Source organism: Henckelia pumila, chromosome 4 (genome assembly GCF_033568475.1).
Source record: "Henckelia pumila isolate YLH828 chromosome 4, ASM3356847v2, whole genome shotgun sequence".
Taxonomy (NCBI): Eukaryota; Viridiplantae; Streptophyta; class Magnoliopsida; order Lamiales; family Gesneriaceae; genus Henckelia; species Henckelia pumila.
Genome location: NC_133123.1, coordinates 24,981,159 through 25,001,902, shown reverse-complemented (window position 1 = coordinate 25,001,902; position 20,744 = coordinate 24,981,159). Strand labels below are relative to the sequence as shown.

General features: G+C 30.0%; 1 protein-coding gene across 2 annotated transcripts; it reads right to left on the bottom strand.

Moving 5' to 3' along the window:
- Positions 1 to 14,758: 14,758 nt before the first annotated feature.
- On the bottom strand, positions 14,759 to 19,853 carry LOC140863509 (uncharacterized). 2 transcript variants are annotated; one of them, XM_073266975.1, is made up of 8 exons: positions 18,990 to 19,853; positions 18,414 to 18,490; positions 18,149 to 18,317; positions 17,462 to 17,550; positions 17,170 to 17,334; positions 16,994 to 17,071; positions 16,206 to 16,309; positions 14,759 to 15,141 (listed from the first exon to the last, which is right to left on the bottom strand). In XM_073266975.1, the coding sequence occupies exons 1-8, from the start codon at positions 19,564 to 19,566 to the stop codon at positions 15,036 to 15,038; spliced, it is 1,365 nt and encodes a 454-aa protein (XP_073123076.1). In that variant the 5' UTR covers positions 19,567 to 19,853; the 3' UTR covers positions 14,759 to 15,035. The 2 variants fall into 2 exon arrangements, with proteins under 2 accessions (XP_073123076.1, XP_073123078.1); XM_073266977.1 differs by lacking the exon at positions 14,759 to 15,141 and adding an exon at positions 15,964 to 16,091.
- Between the last annotated feature and the right edge of the window lie 891 nt (positions 19,854 to 20,744).

Sequence of the window (20,744 nt, the reverse complement as noted above, 5' to 3'; positions counted from 1 at the left end):
AGTAATTCAAAAAAAACAGAAAGAGTAAGAAGATAAATTAATAGTAGAAAAAAGGTACCACAAAGTTGCATGAACTGACCAAGAATACCAAGTTTCGTGAAAGCAACCCGAGCAAGTAACATTCAGACATCCATAAATTGTTTCTTCCTCCAGAAACACTGAACATCCCTTTAGGATCGTTATCGAAAACACCGCGTAGTTTCGGCTTTTTGCCGAATATGCACATAGATGATAGGGTCTTGAAGCAACGGATGCAACTAGCTTATCATTCGAAACAAGATAGAAAAGTGATATTATGCCTATGAGCAAAGAAATTGCTACAAAGAGCGTATCGCGATTGCAGCAGAGAATGGAGGCATGTAAGGTGATGACATCTCAAAGTTTCGGCACAACAAAATTAAATGAGAACTACTAGTTCATGAATTAGTTCACCCCATTTGTAATTCTTCTTCCTAAATTAACATGATGATCATAAAGACGTCGGTATCCTCTGGATCGAGCATCCCGTTTCAGAGACGAGATGGAACCCTCTGCGGAGAAAGGGAATGAAGTAAATAGCGAAGGAGCTCCCTTCAGTCCAAGCACAGAAGGAGAGTGGCGTGAAACTATCTCCCGCATCATTCACTCAACCACAGTAGCATCAAACTTCCCGCTGTTTCTACCGAGTGTTTAAATGAATGAGTCGGCAGCTAGTTCAGCCCCAAATTTCGTCCATGAGTGGGCTGAAGGAAGCTCTCTTACGCCATTTCTCAGTCCAGCAATCATCCCTCCAATCGATACAACGCGAATCTTTCAACTAGGCATAGCCTTCCCGTCACACCGCGGTTAAGAAACGACACAATTCGATACTCCCCTCCTGCAGCTAGAGAAATTTTGAGCCACTCCAATGCGCAGTTGCAAGTCTTCCACTGCTCAAGCCAAAATTTCGAAAAATAAGCAATCTTCACATTCAAACGCAAAGATTTCGAAATAGTCGCAATCCTCTCAATTCGATTTCAAGATCCCCAATGATGAAACTCTCCAAAAAAGATCAAACAACTAGATGTGGCTAATCAGTTTTCCCAATGGCAAAAAGTAAAGTGATATAAAAAATGTATGATTATTTAACAAGTACACTCCATTCTACAAAATCAAATAAACCTCTTTTAAGATGTTAACTACCATAAATAAATAAGTAAATAACCCTTGACAATAAAATCAAATAAGCATCCCGAGAACATCCAGCAAAAGAAAAATCATCCCGAGAAACAAAATGGAACCAAGAAAATAGTATTTATATATGCTCAAGAAAAAGTGTCAAAATGTACTTAATTCAAGGGGAAAATCTAGGAAAATATATATACTCGAAGAATACCTAAATATGTCACCTTTTTCTGACAAAAACAAACTGCTGAAAATCTTGAGAAAAAAAAAATCACAGAGACGCAATCGAAAATCTAATCAAATCCTTCTGGATGAGGGAAATCATCAGCTTTCTCACAAACCCTAATTAACAAACAAGAACAAGATCCATCTACCACCAACCATTTTAGAATGAAACATAACCAGCAAGAACATACATGGAGCTAGAAAGAATAATGGTGCAAAAAGCTGAATCAATGAGCCACATATATAAAAAACCATCGTTTTGATCATTAAAAAAAGTAGTAGAAGAATTCGCAGAAGGGAATTAAACATTTTATGATCTTTTTTCCAAAAAAGTAAAATCCACCCAATATATAATTAAAGCTGGCAAAATCAAGAAGAAAACCCAGATAAATCAAGAAATTAATTACTAGTCAACAAATTAGTAGTACTGGACAAAGCAATACTCCAAACCTCAACTCTCTCCCATAAGTTTCAGTGATATTTCCAACATCATGCTGCGAAAAAAGAAAGAAGTTAGGATAAGCATAAGCTACCCAAAAAAAAAATTTAAGGTTATCCATATATTATCATCTGCTTTTAATGAACAAAAACAAGCATAATAATAATGGGTATTTAAAAAAAAAGTAGGGTCTGTCATAAAAGAAAGACAGGAACAGTGGATCCAAGACGAAGAGTCACATCCACCATGAGAATCAGAGATTTACGAAAGCGACACTGTATAATCTCCCTCCCAAACACACACAGTACTACTGGTGTTCGTTCTCGCAAACAATTCAGTGCATTTATTTATAGGGGTGATATCTCTAATCTCCTCCCAAGTTCTGAGATATATGCTTCTTGTAGCAGTAAAAAATGGTGTCAAACCCAAAAGAAAGAAAGAAAGAAAGAAAGAAAGAAAGAAAGAACAGTGGAAGTAAATTAATCTCTGTGGATCGCACTGAAAAAACACAATGGAAAAGTTTGAAAATGGACGATGTTTTTCTTTCTTTTTCGAACATATTAAAAAAAAAGGACCACATTTGAGAAGATGATGATGTTGGTGTAATATTATATTATATGAATAAATTATATTGATGATGCTCATCTTCCCACATCTCACGTTGTGTTTGCAGGGTGAAAGGTACCCCACTGTTCTTTGCACTTTTGGTTGGATGGGACTTTTGATGGACAGGTGCATGCTTATACTTACTATTTTTTTTTATATAAAATAATATACATCATTAAATTCAAATTTACAAAGGTCCATCAACTTAGGTGTGTTTGCAATCACTAAAAAAAAGTGATTGTTAGCTTTTGATTTTAAAAAATTATTTTTGTGTGTTTCTTAAACCTAGATTATGTGTTAGCTTATGCTTAACTTAATTGAAATCCAAAAGCTAGCTAGTCATGTGGTGATTATGATTATCCAAAAGTGATTCTAATAAGAAGGTCATTGTTAAAATCACTCTAATCACTTATTTATCAAACACTACCCAACTTTAATTTTTAGATTTTCACATTTGTTTCCAAACACTACCAACTTTTGATTTTTCTTAACTTTTTTATAATCTATAACTTAATCACTTCTACAAAATTACAATCTATTGCAAACACTCCCTTAGTTTATAAGCTCGTGAAAACAGTTTATTCTAAGTTTTTTATATTTGTTTGGGAAAATTGATTTTTTAGTCATGTATGTTTGTCATTTTACGATTTTGGTCATCTATATTTTTAGATTTCAGTTTTAGTTCGTTATCTTTATTTTTTTTTCAATTTTAATCTTTTTTTTTCTGATGTGGTGTTGATGTGGCACCAATTCAGTGTTGATGTGGAGCTGACGTGTATAGTGTCACGTAAGCATTTTCGAATAAAAATGACTGAAATGGCAAAAAATCGAAACATGCAGGACTAAAACTGAAATATGAAAACGTAGAGAACCAAAATCGCAAAGTGGCAAACATAAATTGCAGTTTTTCCTATTTGTTTGGTAAATTTTGTGTCAAACAGCTTATAAGCTATCAAAATAAGTTATTTTAAAAAATTAAGGTGACCCCTATTTTTTCAGAAAAGATCTTATTTTGATATTTTAATTCTCCATATTATCCTTAATTTTATTAAAAAATTAAAGTGACCCCTATTTTTTTTAGAAAAAGATCGTATAATACCAAATACATCAACATTTTTAAAAAGATGATTTCACGAGTCAGTTTTGTTAAATATATTTTTATTTGACTTTACACATAAGAATAATATTTTTATGTCAAAATATTATTTTTAATTAAAAAAATAAGTCGGATCGACTCATCTTACTGATATATATCCGTCAAACCGTTTTACAATACATTTACTCATTTAAAAATGATGAGGCATATATAATATTTTTAAGTGAATATAGCCACAATGATCTTGTAAGTTTGTATATTTTGTGTGTTTGTTTCTGCAAGTATTGAATTTTGAGTTTTGGTATTGTAAATTAAGTTATATTTTGGTTTTTAGTCATTTTTTCATGGAGTGTTGATGTACTATCGGAAAATGATGACGTAGCAGCTGAAAATGATTGTGTATGATGATTTGTCCGAAGCCACGTCAGCACTCAAAGGAAAAAGACTAAAAACCAAAACATTAACCTAACTTATAGGACCAAAATCCAAAATTAAATACTTACAAGACCAAAACACGAAGTGAACGAACTTACATGACTATTTTGGCTATTATCCCTATTTTTAATCATGTATATTTTGTGGTAATAATTAGGTACTGTTTGGTCCTGTAAGTTTGATAAAAGCAAGATAAATAAATAGAGTGATAAGAAAATAAAAGATGGTGATAAATGATGTAACTTGATATATTAAATGATGTTTGATATGCTTTTAACGTAATTATGTTACTACACCAGTCATTTTCGTCGAAGTAAAGTATTAAAAGAATGATATCATTGTTTAGTTTTTATAATTGGATCGTTATATGTATATGTTATGAGGAATTTTTTTACCATATAGTTGTAAAAATTTGATGATGATATTAGTAATTTCTAGTTACATTATTTTGATGATGTCGAAACATAGTTATAATATTATAATTGATTCAACGGAGTATATATTTATATATATTATATATAAAGCGTGAAACACTTATACTAATCGATTTGGTCTGTCAAGATAATATCAATATCAAATTACATATTTATCTATATATACTATATATATAACGTGAAACATCTATACTAACTGACTTAGTCTGTTAATGTGACACCAACATCAAATTACATATTCATGCTCAAAAAAATATTTATTCGTTTCTATTGATTTAAATGACAAAATAATCGATATCAAAATTACACTATCTTTATTATGTGATAGAATTCACGATCATCTCCAATTTTAAATTAAAAAAATCGCTTATCAATTTATTTCCACTCGATATATCATTTGTTTTATTTCTAACCTTCATCCATTTTTTATTTACGTTATTTTTTTAATTATATTGCACATGTATCATATATGCATTGATAACTAGTATACTTATCACATTAGAACAAGCAAGAATAAGTTTAAAAATGCATGGTTATAATTAAAAGGAAAAATTGTTTTTTTTATCCTGTATGTTTGTCACTTTGCGATTTCAATCTTTTATATTTTCAGATTTCATTTTAGTCCGCTATCTTTATTTTTTTGGCAATTTTAGTCATTTTCTAACATGGTGCTGATGTGGAGCTGACGTGTACAGTGCCACGTAAGCATTTTTGAATAAAAATGATCGAAATTGCAAAAAATCGGAACATGCAGGACAAAACTGAAATATGAAAACATAAAGGACCAAAATCGCAAAATGACAAATATACATGACCAAATTTGCAGTTTTTCCTAATTAAAATGATGTATGAGAAAAATATTTTAGTTCTCATCGAGAATTTTTTTTTAAATTACTTAACTTTCCAACTTTATTTATCATAACCTATTTCTTTAAATAAAAATAAAAATAAAAATAACATCACTCGGTTTCACCTAATATTTTTCAGATTTCTCGATTATATTTGAAAACGGCATTACAATACTAATAAGTTGGATAATTTAAATCACATATATCGTTATTTTCAGGGAAATTATTCTAATATTTTATAAATTCTCTTGCAAAGCGTATGGGTTGTGACAGTATGAAATTTCATTAAAATTTGTATGATTATTAATAAAGTCAAATAACTACTTTTATCATTAGGGTTCGGAGTCATATTTTATCATATTTAACAATTTTGTATGAATGAGCAATTATTTAAAAGAATCAACAAGTGATACGAGGAATTTTCGGTATGTTAAGATTGTCGTATCAAAATATATCGAATTTTCGACATATCAAAGATTTTAGTGCAGTATGATAACCATACGGAATTTTTCGGTACAATGATGATATGAAACTTAAAAATTCGATATATAACAAAATACCGAAATATTGAAACAATATAAAAATTTAAAATATATAATATTTTATTTTTAAACTATAAATTTATTGAATTTTTAAAAAATAAGGTTTTTTGGTATAAAATAAAGCTTACTATATTATTATAGTAGAGACTCTTTAATTAATTAAATTTTAATTAATTGGTGAAGTTTGAGATAAAATTATGATCATATCCTAATTTAATTCCCAAAAAAACCAAAATTATTAGACAAATTAGTAATTTTACACAGTCTCCTCTTTTTTTAACCATTAGATGTTATCTTATTTACCAAAATGACAATCGCTATCTTTGCTTGTATTTTTAAATTTTTAGATTAGATAATTATTACTCTTAAACTTTTAAATATCTAATTTATCATGTGAACTCTAAAAATAACATGAAAATTAATTAATATAAAAATATTATATATATGCACACATCGCATGCAAAAGATGCTAGTATACCAATATCTTACAGAAATCTCGTTATGCCGTAAAATTTTAATATAATCGATATGTTAGTTATGTGTAACGAAAGATGCGTTAATTTTTTGATAAACTTTATACAGTTTTTGGTATGATATACCACCGCACGTAAGTGTGTTTGCTTTGGAAAAAAAATAGCGAAAATTGTTATTATATTTTTATGTGCAATAATAGTGTACATGTTCATATGAATCATATATGAAGTGAGACTCATCATTCTGTCGCATCAGATAACATGCTTTGAAAGGGCACTAAAAAGTTCTGCATATCCAGCACAAGATTCAAAACAATTTTTTTTTACTATGCGATGCGAGCTAGTTCAACATGCAGTTTCAAAGATAAAGAAATTTATATATATATTTAAAAAAACTATATATGTATTAACTTGTACAAATAAACTTCATGTGTTAGCGTCTTATTATATTTGATCTCATATTAACTAGTGATTTCGATAATCGAATGTAAAACTAACACTGTGTTTGATAGAATGGATTTGGAGGGGATTTGAATTTGCCTATACTGATTTAGTATTTGACAAAATGAAATTTTAAAATGAAATTGATATTTGATGTGATTTGATGAGATTTTATTTAACTAAACGAAATGCTTACAAAATTGATCGAATTTCATGGGATTTCATGGGATTTGAGTTTTAAAAACAATAAAATCATTAAATATATATAATTTAGTCATAAATTTCAAGTATTTTTTAAAAAAAATTAGAAAATATCATTTATTCAAAATTTATATGATCAATTCCAACGATTATATTTTAAGTTCTGCAAATACTAAAATAAAATTTTAATTCCATGGATTTGAAATCAAATCCAAATCCAAATCCAAATCCAATTTCAAATCTCATTTGTTGCATTCAAACACACTGTAAGAATCTTTTGTTTGCAAATTTAAAAATGTTACCGTTGTGTTCCAGATTATGTCCCAATAAATGATTATTTTTTCACAACCTGTAGCTGTTTAAAGACATGCAAAGTCTCGTGTATTATTCAATAAGCGATCTATGAGTAGTTATATATTTCTATCGTTAATTTGGTTAGTTTCTTTAATAAAAATGAATACTAAATTATACAAATGAAACATGCACATTTACATGTATATTAATTTACAAATGGATTCCAAATATAAGTTATATGATCATTTGTAGCTAGAACAGATCAAATTTAATTTTTTGTTTGATATAATTAAGTTATATATTCAATAATCAACGAGACAACGACACGCGAGCATTTTTAAGTTTAGAAAAAACAGAAAAGGGAAATAAAACGAAGTATATATGTACTGAATGAGAGGCAAACTGAAGATAATAATTAACGTCAACAATAAAATTAATGAAAGGAGAAATAATTGATAATTTGATGAATGTCAAATAAGAAAATTAAAATAATTATAATGTTGAAAAAATTCATCCATCCATATATGAATGATGGTGATGATAAAAAAAATTATTGAAGTTCTCATTGTGAAAAAAACCGCTTATTCTCATCTAATATACATACACCAAGTTTTCTGCTCATTTCACATTTTCACCCTTTATTTTACTCTATTTCGTGAGAATTGTGTCCAGTTTGAAAAATATCTCTCTTAAAAAACATCAACCGCTTCACCCACCTTCACCAAAAATTGAAAATAACTGAACCATCAACACGTTTGAAAACCTCAAACGCAGATGGATAGCATCGTGTTCATAATTTCACACACAACGTATGTGCCAATCTCGTTAGTATATTTAAAAGAGAAAGAGAAAAGTAAGTGGTCCAGCTTGGTAAAAGACCTGTTGGGCCTTAGGTTAAGTCAGCATGGCCCAACTTGGCCCATCGAAAGTGCAACTTTTGTGTCCTAGTATAATAATGCCCAGACATCTCCAGCTGATCCTGGCCCTATGGTCATCTCTGAAAGAAACATTTGTTCCAACGTCATATATGAAGTTAAAATTTTAAAAATAATTCATTATCTCAAAACGTTAAATTTCTTAGAAATTTAAATCAATCGATGAATCAATATTTTATCCCAAACCGACCGCAAATGTGCGAAACTGATCCTTCTTCTTCCTCTTCTGCTCGCCCAAACTTACAAGCAACTCGCGAGCTCCGGTTACCGCCACGATATCAACCATTTTATAACACCCAAGAAAGTACTGATCGCAAAGTATATATGCTATAACTATAAGATATATGTTAAGGTAAAATTAATTAAAATATACATGTGTCATATTTAAAAAAAAAAGACATATATAGAATTCATATATTGTATTATTAAAATGGGATATTTGTAATGTCTTTTCTGATATTTAAATTGAAATTTGACTTTTGCATGCCATCCATAGTGACCAAATTGAAATCAGTGGAAAAATAGTGAAGCACACCAAATGCTATCGTATGCAAGTTAGTGCATACAGTTGAAATAATTAGTCAAATCTACACTACATGAGAAGAAGCATGTTAGATTTTGTAATTAGGGCATGACACATGAGTCCATCGCATATAATTGTTTTTTTTTTTCTGAAAAATTTCTTTTACTATTAAAAAAAAAATCGTACATTTTCATATTATTATTATTATATAGACTTAAGCAACGAAATCGATCATGTCAAATTTGAAACATGAAGTTTGCTCCACTTTTGTATGTATGCCAACTTCAACATTATCAACTACGAGATGTTGACACCTTAAATTGCTTGTCTTTATGACATCATTATTATTTTTTACGAAGAAACAAATATAGTAAATTGAAAACTTAAACATAATGGGAAAATATTGTTCCATCATAATTCACAATTAATATAATTAAATTTCTATTTGGCATTAAAATTAAGATGTATACAAGTGTCGCGTTCGAGCAGATACTATTTACAGTAGCCCATGTCACATGCTCATTGGAAAAATAATTCTCAGGGGAAAAAAAATCGATATCTTATTTTTTATAAGAATCATGTAAAATTAACTCAGATTCGAATTAGTGGAATATGTGAGCTTTGGATATGATTAGGAGTTTGATTCCTCCTGAAAAAAAAACATTACTTGTCTTGCAAAACACTATTTATTTCTTTTTAAAAAAATTCCTTTTTTATTAGAATATGCATGATGCATCAAGAGTTTTGCATTCCTAGAATATTTATTTTCTTAAACTCTCGATCTGATATCTTATATTTAAAATAGTTTGTTTCCAAATGAAACACTACTTCTATATTGTGTAGATATTTATTCAAAGAATAATTTCAAGACCAAAACAGTCTCTAGAGATATCACAATTCTCGGAGATATTTTCTGAAGAACTCATATATTCGAGTGTTGTTTTTCTCTGTTTTCGTGCAGTGTTGGAGACACTCGAAGGCAACACCCGTGCAAAGTGTTGTTGAAGAGATGTCTGTGACCCTGTATTTTGGCTACACATGATTTTGAATTCTTGTTTATTTGATTATTTTTGTTATTAGCATTTTAGGATGAAATTTACTTCCTTCACTTGTTAAGGAAGCTAGTTCTCCATTTATTCACTAGTATTAGTTTTGTAAACTAATATTGTTTTCTAATGATTATTTTCCTCGAGGCATCGCACAAGTATGTTAATTCACTTGTGCATAATTATTTGTGTGTTTAATTATTCTGATGCATGTTGTTATAGGTGTTTCAACACCGTCATATATGTTTATACGAGTCTGTTGTAACAGAGCATATCCAGTGTATCTCACTAACATGGTTTACAAAATATTGTGTTAGTCCGAAAATTTACCAGATATGAACCAAAAATAACGATGGAATGTGTTCTCACATTTTATATATATATATATATATATATATATATATATATATATAATGAAGGAGCAATACATGTGGTTGTGTCCCCAGAATTCCAAATCCATAATCTAATAATATGAAATTTGACTAACACACGTGGGAATGGGTCCGGTCCCCGCCCATAAAAAACGCAACCCACTATACATAATACACAAGCAAACAAGATAATGCATATGGTGCTATACGATCACGAGAGAGACGTACCAAAATAGACCCATCTTATATCACTATTCGATTCGAATTAGTAAAAAAGCAATAATACGGATTCTAAACGTTCATTGATCTCGATGTGAATGATTCGAATAACTTGTATCCCATATTCCCATTTCAATTATTACTCAAATGACCTTTACTGAATTATTGACTCATCTTTGTCAATATTGTGTTCCAAAATATTTCTTTTATTTTTCATAACATAAAAGGCTTGTGAGTTGTCGCGAAGCTTAGCCTCGGTACTAAGATGTAAATCGAAGACATGACCGTCGGGAGAAAGGTGGATTTTTGCGATAAACACAAGTTTAGTATGCTTTTAAGGTAGTGTTTGAGATTGCTTCCAAATATTTTTTTTTGAAATTTTCCTTGAAAATTTGAAAACTTTCCGAAAGAAAAGATCAAAAGCTCTTTTTGGAAACTATTATAAACCGTGCTAAGTATCAATGTCATTTAATAATGTTGGCATCATACAAATTCGATTCAAGTTAAGAGATGTATTAGATAATCTGATAGATATATATATTTTTTTAAATAAGATAATCTGATCGAAACTGTCTTGGTATGACAATGACACCAAATTATGTTTATCCATTTTGCCCCTATATTATGTTCATTGTAGAATTAGTTTTATGGTTCTATTGGTAATATTGTTTCATTACTAATGTTCTTCCAACTTTCTCATTCCACGTCTCAAAAAAATGGCTTCAATTTCAAACTCTCCACCCCTTCTCTCCTCACCACCCATATTCTAGAAGAAACTCTTTCGTTTCAAAATCTCAATATGTAATTTTTACTAATTTTCACCTCGTGTTTTATGTATTAGATATTTATTAGAAATTATTATGTATTAGATATTTCTTAATTTATAATTTTCATCCCGTGTTTTTACACACGCAACGCGTGTGACACGACGACTAGTATTTATTATTCTATAGAGGGGAATTTGGGAATCAATAAATATAGGTTTTGATACTTTCGAAAAAAATATATATAGGTTTTGTAAATCCGTTTTTATATTTATTTTATATACGGGTCAATATTGTGAAACAGATTTCCAATCCGACTCCATTCATGAAAACTGTTTTTTTTTAATTCAAAATTATTACTTTAATTATAAATATATCGAGTTGATACATGTTAATTTACGAATATAAATTCGTGATACCATCTTTAAAAAAAAAAAAGACCACTCATTGTTTTATGGATTGTTTATGACTAGCTTCTTTATACAAACAAGAAAAAATAAAAGTTTTTTTTAAAAAAAAAATACGTAGTTCTATAACACGTGATGCGCAAAAAACATTCAATATATATAATTTATGGCCATAAGAGGATCTCAGCTATGTGAGATCTATTGCATCGATATCAGAAGTTTTTTGAAGTCTCACAACTTTATTACCTTCAGGTACGTTAGGAGGTCGACGAATCATGATGCTCACGAGATCTCCGCTTTTGCTATTTCTTCCTCCTCTTATCTTGTTTGGGAGCATGCAAATTTTTCTTTTTGGTCGATAAATCTTGTAATGAATGATCTCTCTTATTAATAAATAAATTGCAATCTTTAGCCTTCAAAAAAATGTTTATCATATTTTTTTATTGTAACTTGATATATCAAATAATAAAACAAACAAAGGTTAGACCTAATTGAACTTGCATTTCAATATACAAGAATCATAGATTCACATTTTCAGAAAAAGAGAGTATTATTTACACTTTATTTTTTGATAAACACACTCTATTTTTAAGTTTCATACTCAAAATTGACAATAACAACCTTTATTAATTGTATTTATTTTTGGTAAAATTTTATTTATTAAATTTGTTACAAAACCTATTGTTAAATTTGTTACTCACATTAAATTTAGAAGATACGCAAACCAAACATTAAAAAATAACTTATAATTTTGTTCTTCTTAATTGATATTTTATCTCCCATTTGTCGTTATTATTTTCTAATTTTTTTATATACATATATATAAAAAAAACAAAAATTTTAATTCTAATCAAAGTTATTAAGATATTTAGGTAGTATTTGCAATCTCTAAATAGAAGTGATCATAAATTTTTTTCTTCACAAATTTGTTAAAGAAAAAAATAATCTACAATCACTTATTTTTAGAGGTTGCAAACACTATACCTAAGGGCATGATTGGTACGTTATAATGGAATAAAGAAGGAATGAAATCAACTTTGGAATTGAATAACAACGAGAATGAAATGATATTTTTATTTCATTCCAATGATTGATATTGAAAAAAATGAAAATGAATGAAATGAAAGTATTTTAATAATCAAATATTTTTAACCAAAAAAATAATAATAATAACTACTCATATGTTATTATTATTATTATTATTATTATTATTATTACAATTATTAAATACTAAATTAGTAATATTATAAAATTATTTATTTTATTTCGTTTATCTTATATATTAATCGGAATATTTTTTAAAATATTTTTTAATATAATAATATTTTTATGATAATAAAAAAATAATTATTATAATAATAAAAATTCAAAATATAATAATAATTATTATTAGTAGTAGTTAAATAATAAAATAAAATAATATATAATAATAATAACTACTCATATGTTATTATTATTATTATTATTATTATTATTATCATTATTAATATTATTACAATTATTAAATACTAAATTAGTAATATTATAAAATTATTTATTTTATTTCGTTTATCTTATATATTAATCGGAATATTTTTTAAAATATTTTTTAATATAATAATATTTTTATGATAATAAAAAAATAATTATTATAATAATAAAAATTCAAAATATAATAATAATTATTATTAGTAGTAGTTAAATAATAAAATAAAATAATATATAATAATAATAATAATAAATATTAATTTTTTAAATTAATATTTATTAAATAATAATATCGATAGATAAATATATAATAAATCATATTAATAATAATGATATATACGTAATAATAATTATTTATATATAATAGTAAAATAATTATATAATAATTTGTTATTTTATATATAATATTAAATATTATTGTTATTATTATACAAGGTTAGATTGATAAAAATAAACTAAATATAGAAAAAATTTCTTACAAAAATAAAAAATGAGAGTGAGAATGATCATTCCCATTCAAAATGGATGGAATGTCATTCCAATGAACGTGAGAATAGCCATTTCCACGGGAATGGTCCATGTTCATATCAAACATAGGTATGAGAAATGAGATAAGAATGTTCATTCATTCATATCAATCATGTCCTAAGTATTTTATCTCAAACTTAATAAAATTTTGGTAAAACAATTTTTACATTTCAATAGTTAATGTTTTTGAAAAAAATAGTTTTTCATTATTTTGAAGAACATACTAAAATTACTTGGGATAAAATATAAAGAATATGATTTTTTTGTTATTTGCATTTTTAATATATACTAAAATTTTGTGAAATTTTTCTGAAAATATTAAATTTTATTTATTTGAATAAAAATTTTAATTGTCAACATACAAAAATATACTGTTAAAGTTTTTTTAAGGTGAATTAAGATTTTATTATATAACCGTTAAAAAAAAAGATTTTATTATATATAAAAAAAGATAGTGGAAGTGTAATATTGTCCAACAATTAATTAATTAGATAACGTGCAGTGTTATTAACATTTTTTGGAGTGTAAATAACATTTTTTTTTTGAAAACTGTGCTATTTAATTATATTTAGAATTTTAGAATTTTTTAATTTTATAATATGTATAATAAATATCACATAATCATGTAAAAATTCTCAAGCATAATATTCAAATTGAGACTAAGAAAAATATTGCATAATATAAATTATTGATTATTTTAGTATTAATTTATGAAAGTTATTCGTACTAGCTCATATCACCTCACAATTAGCTACACTCAAGAATCAAAATTTCATAAAACTAATGCATTCGACACTTATCTTCTCTATCAAATGCAAAAAGATAAACATCTAAGAACGACAATTGTCAAATATATTAGAATAGATATTTAATGAGATGATCTCACGGATTTTTATCCATGAAATATAATAAAAATAATATTTTTAATATAAATAGTAATAATTTTTTATAAGTGGTCCAGATACAAGATTCATATCACAAAATTGATTCGTAAACCCACCTCAGTCTCACGAGTTTTTTCGAATATAATAAATCCATGAATATATATATATATATATATATATATATAAAGACCTGACATAAAATACATCCTCTACTTGTGCTACATACAACTTTCGTATTATGCATTCGCATCATGCGCAACTGACCATGATAATAGTATAGAAGGTAAATTTATATAGCATAAAGATCCTAAACGAATCACATGTTATCTGGTTCCATTGGTTTTGTTTCACTCGGGGAAGCTAATCATATATAGCATCGAAATGATTTCAAGTCTGCAATTCACACGCCAAATCTTGAACAAGCCATACGCTAGATGTGCGCGCCGCATAACAAAACTAACTTCATTGAGGAGTGTCAAAAGTTGAAAACAATACATACAGTGGAATACAAAGATCCTATCATCCAGCGTGGTAGTATCGACGTCATCAGATACATTATACAAGCATGCTTTATGTAGACAGAAGATTTTTGCATATAACAACGAGCGACTTTCTTTAGAGTATTAAGAACCCAGGTCAGTGTTTGGAAAACGCCCTCCTTTTGCAGAAAAGGTTCGCAAAAATACCGGAATGAATTTGAAGTTCCCGGTCAAATTAGAACAGTTGGAAGAGAAGGCTGGTCGATCCATCACCATATGATCGAAGATCAGCAGGTCTAACCAGCGCTCTGCACAAGGGGCAAGTCCTCTCTCTTTCAAACCTGGAAACGCAAAATGCAAGCTTATTAATTCATTATTAAATTTACGTATAATAATAATTACATGAACTACAATGCTGTCCATTTCCTCGTTTTGTTACAAATACTGCATTCCATGCAAATCAAAAAATTCCCATAAAGCAATACGATATTCAACCCATGGTACACCGAGTGTTTTTACATCATAAAGATATACTGATATAGTTGCAACTAAATCATGTATCAACTATGAGCATACAACAAACACACCTCTCCCCAGGCCTAGAGAAAATGACAAAACATTTTAGTAATTTCTAAAGGGACTGTGCGAATATAGAAGACTATAATCTTTACAGTTCCATGCGTCAAAAGTTCACAAACATTGAGCCCGCCATTAACCGTAGGTGAGGCACATAAATATGATAATCTTAGAAGTGAACATTTATGACAAAACTTTTCATACGTGTTATGAATGGTCAATTATTCAGCTCTCTTTCTCAAAATCAGTTTTCTTTCTAAAATGAAGACGTATATGAAAAATCATAAAAATGTTGTGTTCTGAAGTGGTATGACTGAGGCATTCATCAACGATTTATCTATCATGGACATTATCTTTAGCATTTCAAGAAAGTGTTATTATTGGAGGTTGAAATTATGAGACACATCATCAGATGAGGCAATATCACTATTGTTCTTTCAGAGGAAATCACACACACACTCTCTAGTGTGTGCACGACTGTGAGAGAGGAGTGTAGAAAGAGAACTGCAAAATAATAGATTGCTATTGGTGGATCATGCAATTATTGCTCGATGGAAAAACATGTTTCAACTATCATTTGTTCCATGAGTAGTTACCTATAATAGTTATCAGCTTCACCATTACGGCATGATAAAATTGAAGTTCTCAGTATCACAAAACAAATATTAAATTTTTCAAGGGTTGCTGATTTCGACGTAATCCGATTCAGTGATCCCTGGGAGACCAAGTCAAACAAGTATATACGTATGAACCAACATCAATCAAGAAAATGGAACTCCATATACGATCATAAAAAAAATATAGCGTGAAATGAGAAATGAAAACCAACCATTCAGAAACACAGTCTTCACAGAAGATATGCTTGCAGCGCAACAAAATTGGGGAGTGCATCTTCTCCTGGCATATAGCACACAAATCTCCAGCTGCATTAACCTAAGTACGATGAATAAAAGTTCCATAAGCAGATGTCTTATTTTTTTAACCTCAGTAAACTTATTAAGCAGATCATGAGGCAATTTCACAAAGTAGGAACATAAAACTCGAGAAAGTACTAAAACTTATCACAAACTAGAAAAAGAAAACATGAGGCAAAAATTCTCCTTGCTAAAAGTGGGAAACCAATTATCAGCTAGTGGCAAAGAACAATAGAATACAGTTGATCACATCATAAAAACCTTGAAATAGTTTTCTAAACTCAGAGGAATATAATAATAACTGAATGAAACATTAAGTTGTAGGCTAGGGTGAGGTGAGGAATATAATAATAATTGAATGAAATACTAAGTTGTAGGCCAGATTGAGCTCAATCAAAACTATCAGTATTTGCCTCGTGAGAGAATTAGTTAATTTTAGAACAATTCAGATGATTGAGTAAGATCAAAAGAACCATAAAGTTTTTTTTTAAAAGGAGATGACCCTGAAAGTGACTCAGAGAGACTTGTATTTTAGCAGTATGAAAGAAAGGCTCATCAATGACAATATATTCGCCAAATGCCGAGCCAGGCACTTGAGCGACCTTGAAAATAAAGCCCCTGTCTAGTGGTATGACAAGAAGAACTTTGCATGCTAAAGTGCACAAATAAATGTAACTTTGGAAGGTCAGAAGAAGCATCAAACCTGTTCTGATGTCGCATGACACCCATAATGAATTTCTTTTTTAGATAATGCTTTTATTGAAGTCAAGAATGACCGGACCTGAAGGAAGAAAGAAATTAAGTGATTAGATAAGGATGACTTTCAAGATTCAAGAACAAGATAAGGTAAGACATCAAGTAACTTGTTAAATAACATACCTTCTCAACAAGTGAAGTTAGCTTAAAAGTTAAATACAGCCCTGTTATTAGTGATGAAAACAGACTCCCATAGACTTTGTTTAGGAAAAATCTATACCACACAGGGGCTGGTAATAATGCACGGTACAGCAGCAATGTGTACTCAACCAGTGTCAACATTTGGCCCTACAAGACCAAAATATTACTGTTTAATTCCCATTCAATTTCACATATCATTGCCAGATTACAAATAATATGACTATAAATTAATAAATCATATTCTACTCCATATTATATACTTGGGTTTTGTTACCTGTCTACGAAAATTATGGCCTTTACCATTCTTGTAATACATCAACAGGATTAATTTCAAGACCATTGCCGCCTCACGCACCATCGTATCTGCAGCACCAAACACAAAGAAGGTGATAAAGATTTATAGGCATGTATGATGTATGCAGACAAAACATTGTTGCCCTGAAACGTGAATACGTGATTCCCCCTCCCCACCCCACCCTGCCCAGACCAAAATAAGATGGGAGGGGTGATAATAAACTAGAAGTACAAAGACCACCAAGATTGTATATTATCGGTGTTTGTACCAGTACTGACTAATATGAGGTCACACAAAAAAAAAACTGACGATGAACTTGAAATGCAGGTTGAGATAAATAACCTTTAAAAGGTCTCCTATCATGAGAATCGAGATAAGATGGCGTGGCATATATAAAGCATCATTAGGTGTATTTCCATTAAGCGTGCCGCAACTAAATTCACGATACCATGATGAAAAACATGCTAATGCAACAAGTTTCTTATGTCTCCACGAATCACGACATAAATAGGGAGCTAACTGTGAAGAACTCGATCCCCAAATAAAAAGACCTAGAAAAAAGCTAACAAATGAAGTGTGCCTGAGTGAATGTTTTGTTGGGCAACGAACATCGCAACAGAAAAGTGATTCCAGCAAATAAACAATCAAGAGGGGTTAATAACATACCATTCACCAGTAGAATAAATATTGCATGCCAGAAGGGTGGGATTGCCTTTGGAGGAATCATGAGTAATGGGTAGAAAATGTCATCCTTCCGATACCACCAATAAATTCCAAATACCTGAAGCGTGAAGAAAATGGAATAGCCAACAAGGACGGATATTTTCCTTTCTCCCTGCAAAATCCATGTCTGATAAGTTCCTTTTGGAACATTGATTTCAATTACGGGAATAACGAAGCAAACAATTCAACCATGGAACAGGAAATTCACCTTTAGGGCTGTTTGCTTCCGAAGAATGTCATTAGACTTGACCAAGACAGCATAGATGTAGATGGTAACAAAAAAACCTGAAAACAATTCTCAACAGAGTAAGAGTTCAGTTCTAAGGAAATTTATGACAGATGTGAACATAATAGTACACCAAAGAGGTCGTAGTTAGCAGAATAGTTCATGGTCGATGCCATAAAGTATACTTTTATAGCTTCAAAGAATGGAACGAAAAAAGATGCAAATTTCAAACGTAACATAAAAAACTAGAACAATGTCAAATTTGTTTGGTCACCTGTCAAATTTGTTTGGTCACCCGCGGCGCGTCCACAACCCTAAATAAACCCAAGTCTGAAATTTACCGACTATAGAGGAATGCAACTGCATCTTCTATTACACAGTCGTACTCCTTTTTTATAATCCATGCTATCAAACAATTTATCATCTACTTGTATAAAACAATGGAACACAGTTTACAATTGGACTGCTATTTCTTTAAAAACTTGGAATTATCACATTAATCACATGAACAAAGAAATAAACTGACAATTTTACACAATACTGTTTCCCATGTTATACCTTGCAAGTGCTGCCGGATGAAAACCACCAACAAAAGCAGAGAAAACGGAAGAATCTGCTCAACCCACCTCGCCACCTGCTGTATCTCATATCTTGGATACGACGACGTTTCTCTGTTATTATCATCACTACTGCCCCCATTCCCATCCCCATTTACCTCATCAGCACCAAACACAGACTCCTCCGCACCCAATCCGACCACCCCATTAACATCATTTTCACCACCATTCAAAGCCCTAACCCTATCTTGTTCCCCAAGTATCCGAATCGAAACCTCCCCATTACTAACCCCATTTCCACTCCCGTCAACACCAACATCGCCGTTGATCAATTCCGAATTCCTAGGGCTTTGATTGCTGACACTGGGAATCGTATTACCATCCCGGGTTATAAGGGGGTGGGCTTCAGAATACGCGTATTCAGGCCGAACCCTCAGGATACCGGAGTATTCAAGCAGTGACGAAATAGGGGATTGTAAGTACCGGAGAGAAGGGAACTGGAGGGCTCTTGAGCTCCCACCTCCATTGCTAGGCGACGAAGGTGCCGAATTCGAAGCGTCAGCATTTGATGTCTCCATTAAAAGAAAAAACCCACAAAAATTATCAAAACCCACTAATATTTATCTCGAAATCCAAGGTTTCTTGACCCAAAAACCTTCTCTTTTGTTCAGACGACGGATTCTTCGGGTACAGGAATTGGGAGAAATTGGTCCGTTCGGGAAGAGTTTGACGAAATTAAATCGTATATAATGATTAATGACACAACAGGGTGAGATTAACAAAAGTTAATTTCAAAAAGAAAAAAAAAAAAAGGAAAAAAATTGGAGAATTCAATGATGGTGATTCGTGATAGGTTTAATAAGAAAACGTGGGAAGAAGAGAAGGTACAGCAGCAGTAGACTGGCAGGCTTTATATTTAATTAGCTAACTAGTTATCGCACACACATTGGGTGTATAACACAATATGAGATTAAAATTGTAAAAAATCGAAAAATTATGAAAAAATCAACAGCTAGGAAAGAGAAATAACGTGAAATATTTCGTGTGAAAAGTGAGTGAGAAGAAGGTTGATAGGAAAAAAAGGTGGAAAAATAAAAAAATAGAAGCTAATATGAAATAGAGGTAAAAGTAGAACAAAAATCGGTGTATTCAAATGAGCAGTTTATATATATCTCTCAACTATTATAAAATAATAATAGAGATTAATTACAAAAATGAAGAAGAAGTATTTTCTATACATAGACTTATATCCGTGAGACGAATCGATAATGTCTATATTTGTGATGAAAAATACATAAAAGATAATATTTTTTCATGAATATGAATGAAGTCGAAAAAGTTAAGGAAACAATAGAAGGCCCAACAAATAATTCAAAGCCCATATCAATTTTAGCCCAAAAGTGTATAGCGTCACTTAAAGCTTAGTAGAATAGATTTCTTATTACGCAAGAAGGGAATATTTGATGTTAGGTTGTTACGATTTCTTAGCCACCTGTCATTGGCTTATTAGATGCAAGAATCCTTAAATATAGGTGTTTGTAAAAAGTTATTCTCTCAAGTGATTAAATGAAATCATTTATCATCTTTTAGTGTTCTCTAACTTGGTATCCAGAGCCATGGCGGAAGCCACATCTCCGTTAAATCCATCTTCCTCTATTATCAACACCACCAGTCCCACCGTTTTGATAATCAACCCAGCAAATCAGATAAACTCTGTAAAATTGAGTGACAACAATTTTCGTCTTTGGAATATCCA

Excerpts from the sequence above, each read along its gene's own strand:
- LOC140863509 (XM_073266975.1), bottom strand. The coding sequence starts at position 19,566 with ATGGAGACATCAAATGCTGACGCTTCGAATTCGGCACCTTCGTCGCCT. Across the intron at positions 17,551-18,148 it reads ATTTATTCTACTGGTGAATG|ATACGATGGTGCGTGAGGCG; the intron begins GTATGTTATTAA and ends TTGGTGCTGCAG. Across the intron at positions 17,335-17,461 it reads GCCATAATTTTCGTAGACAG|GGCCAAATGTTGACACTGGT; the intron begins GTAACAAAACCC and ends TTGGTCTTGTAG.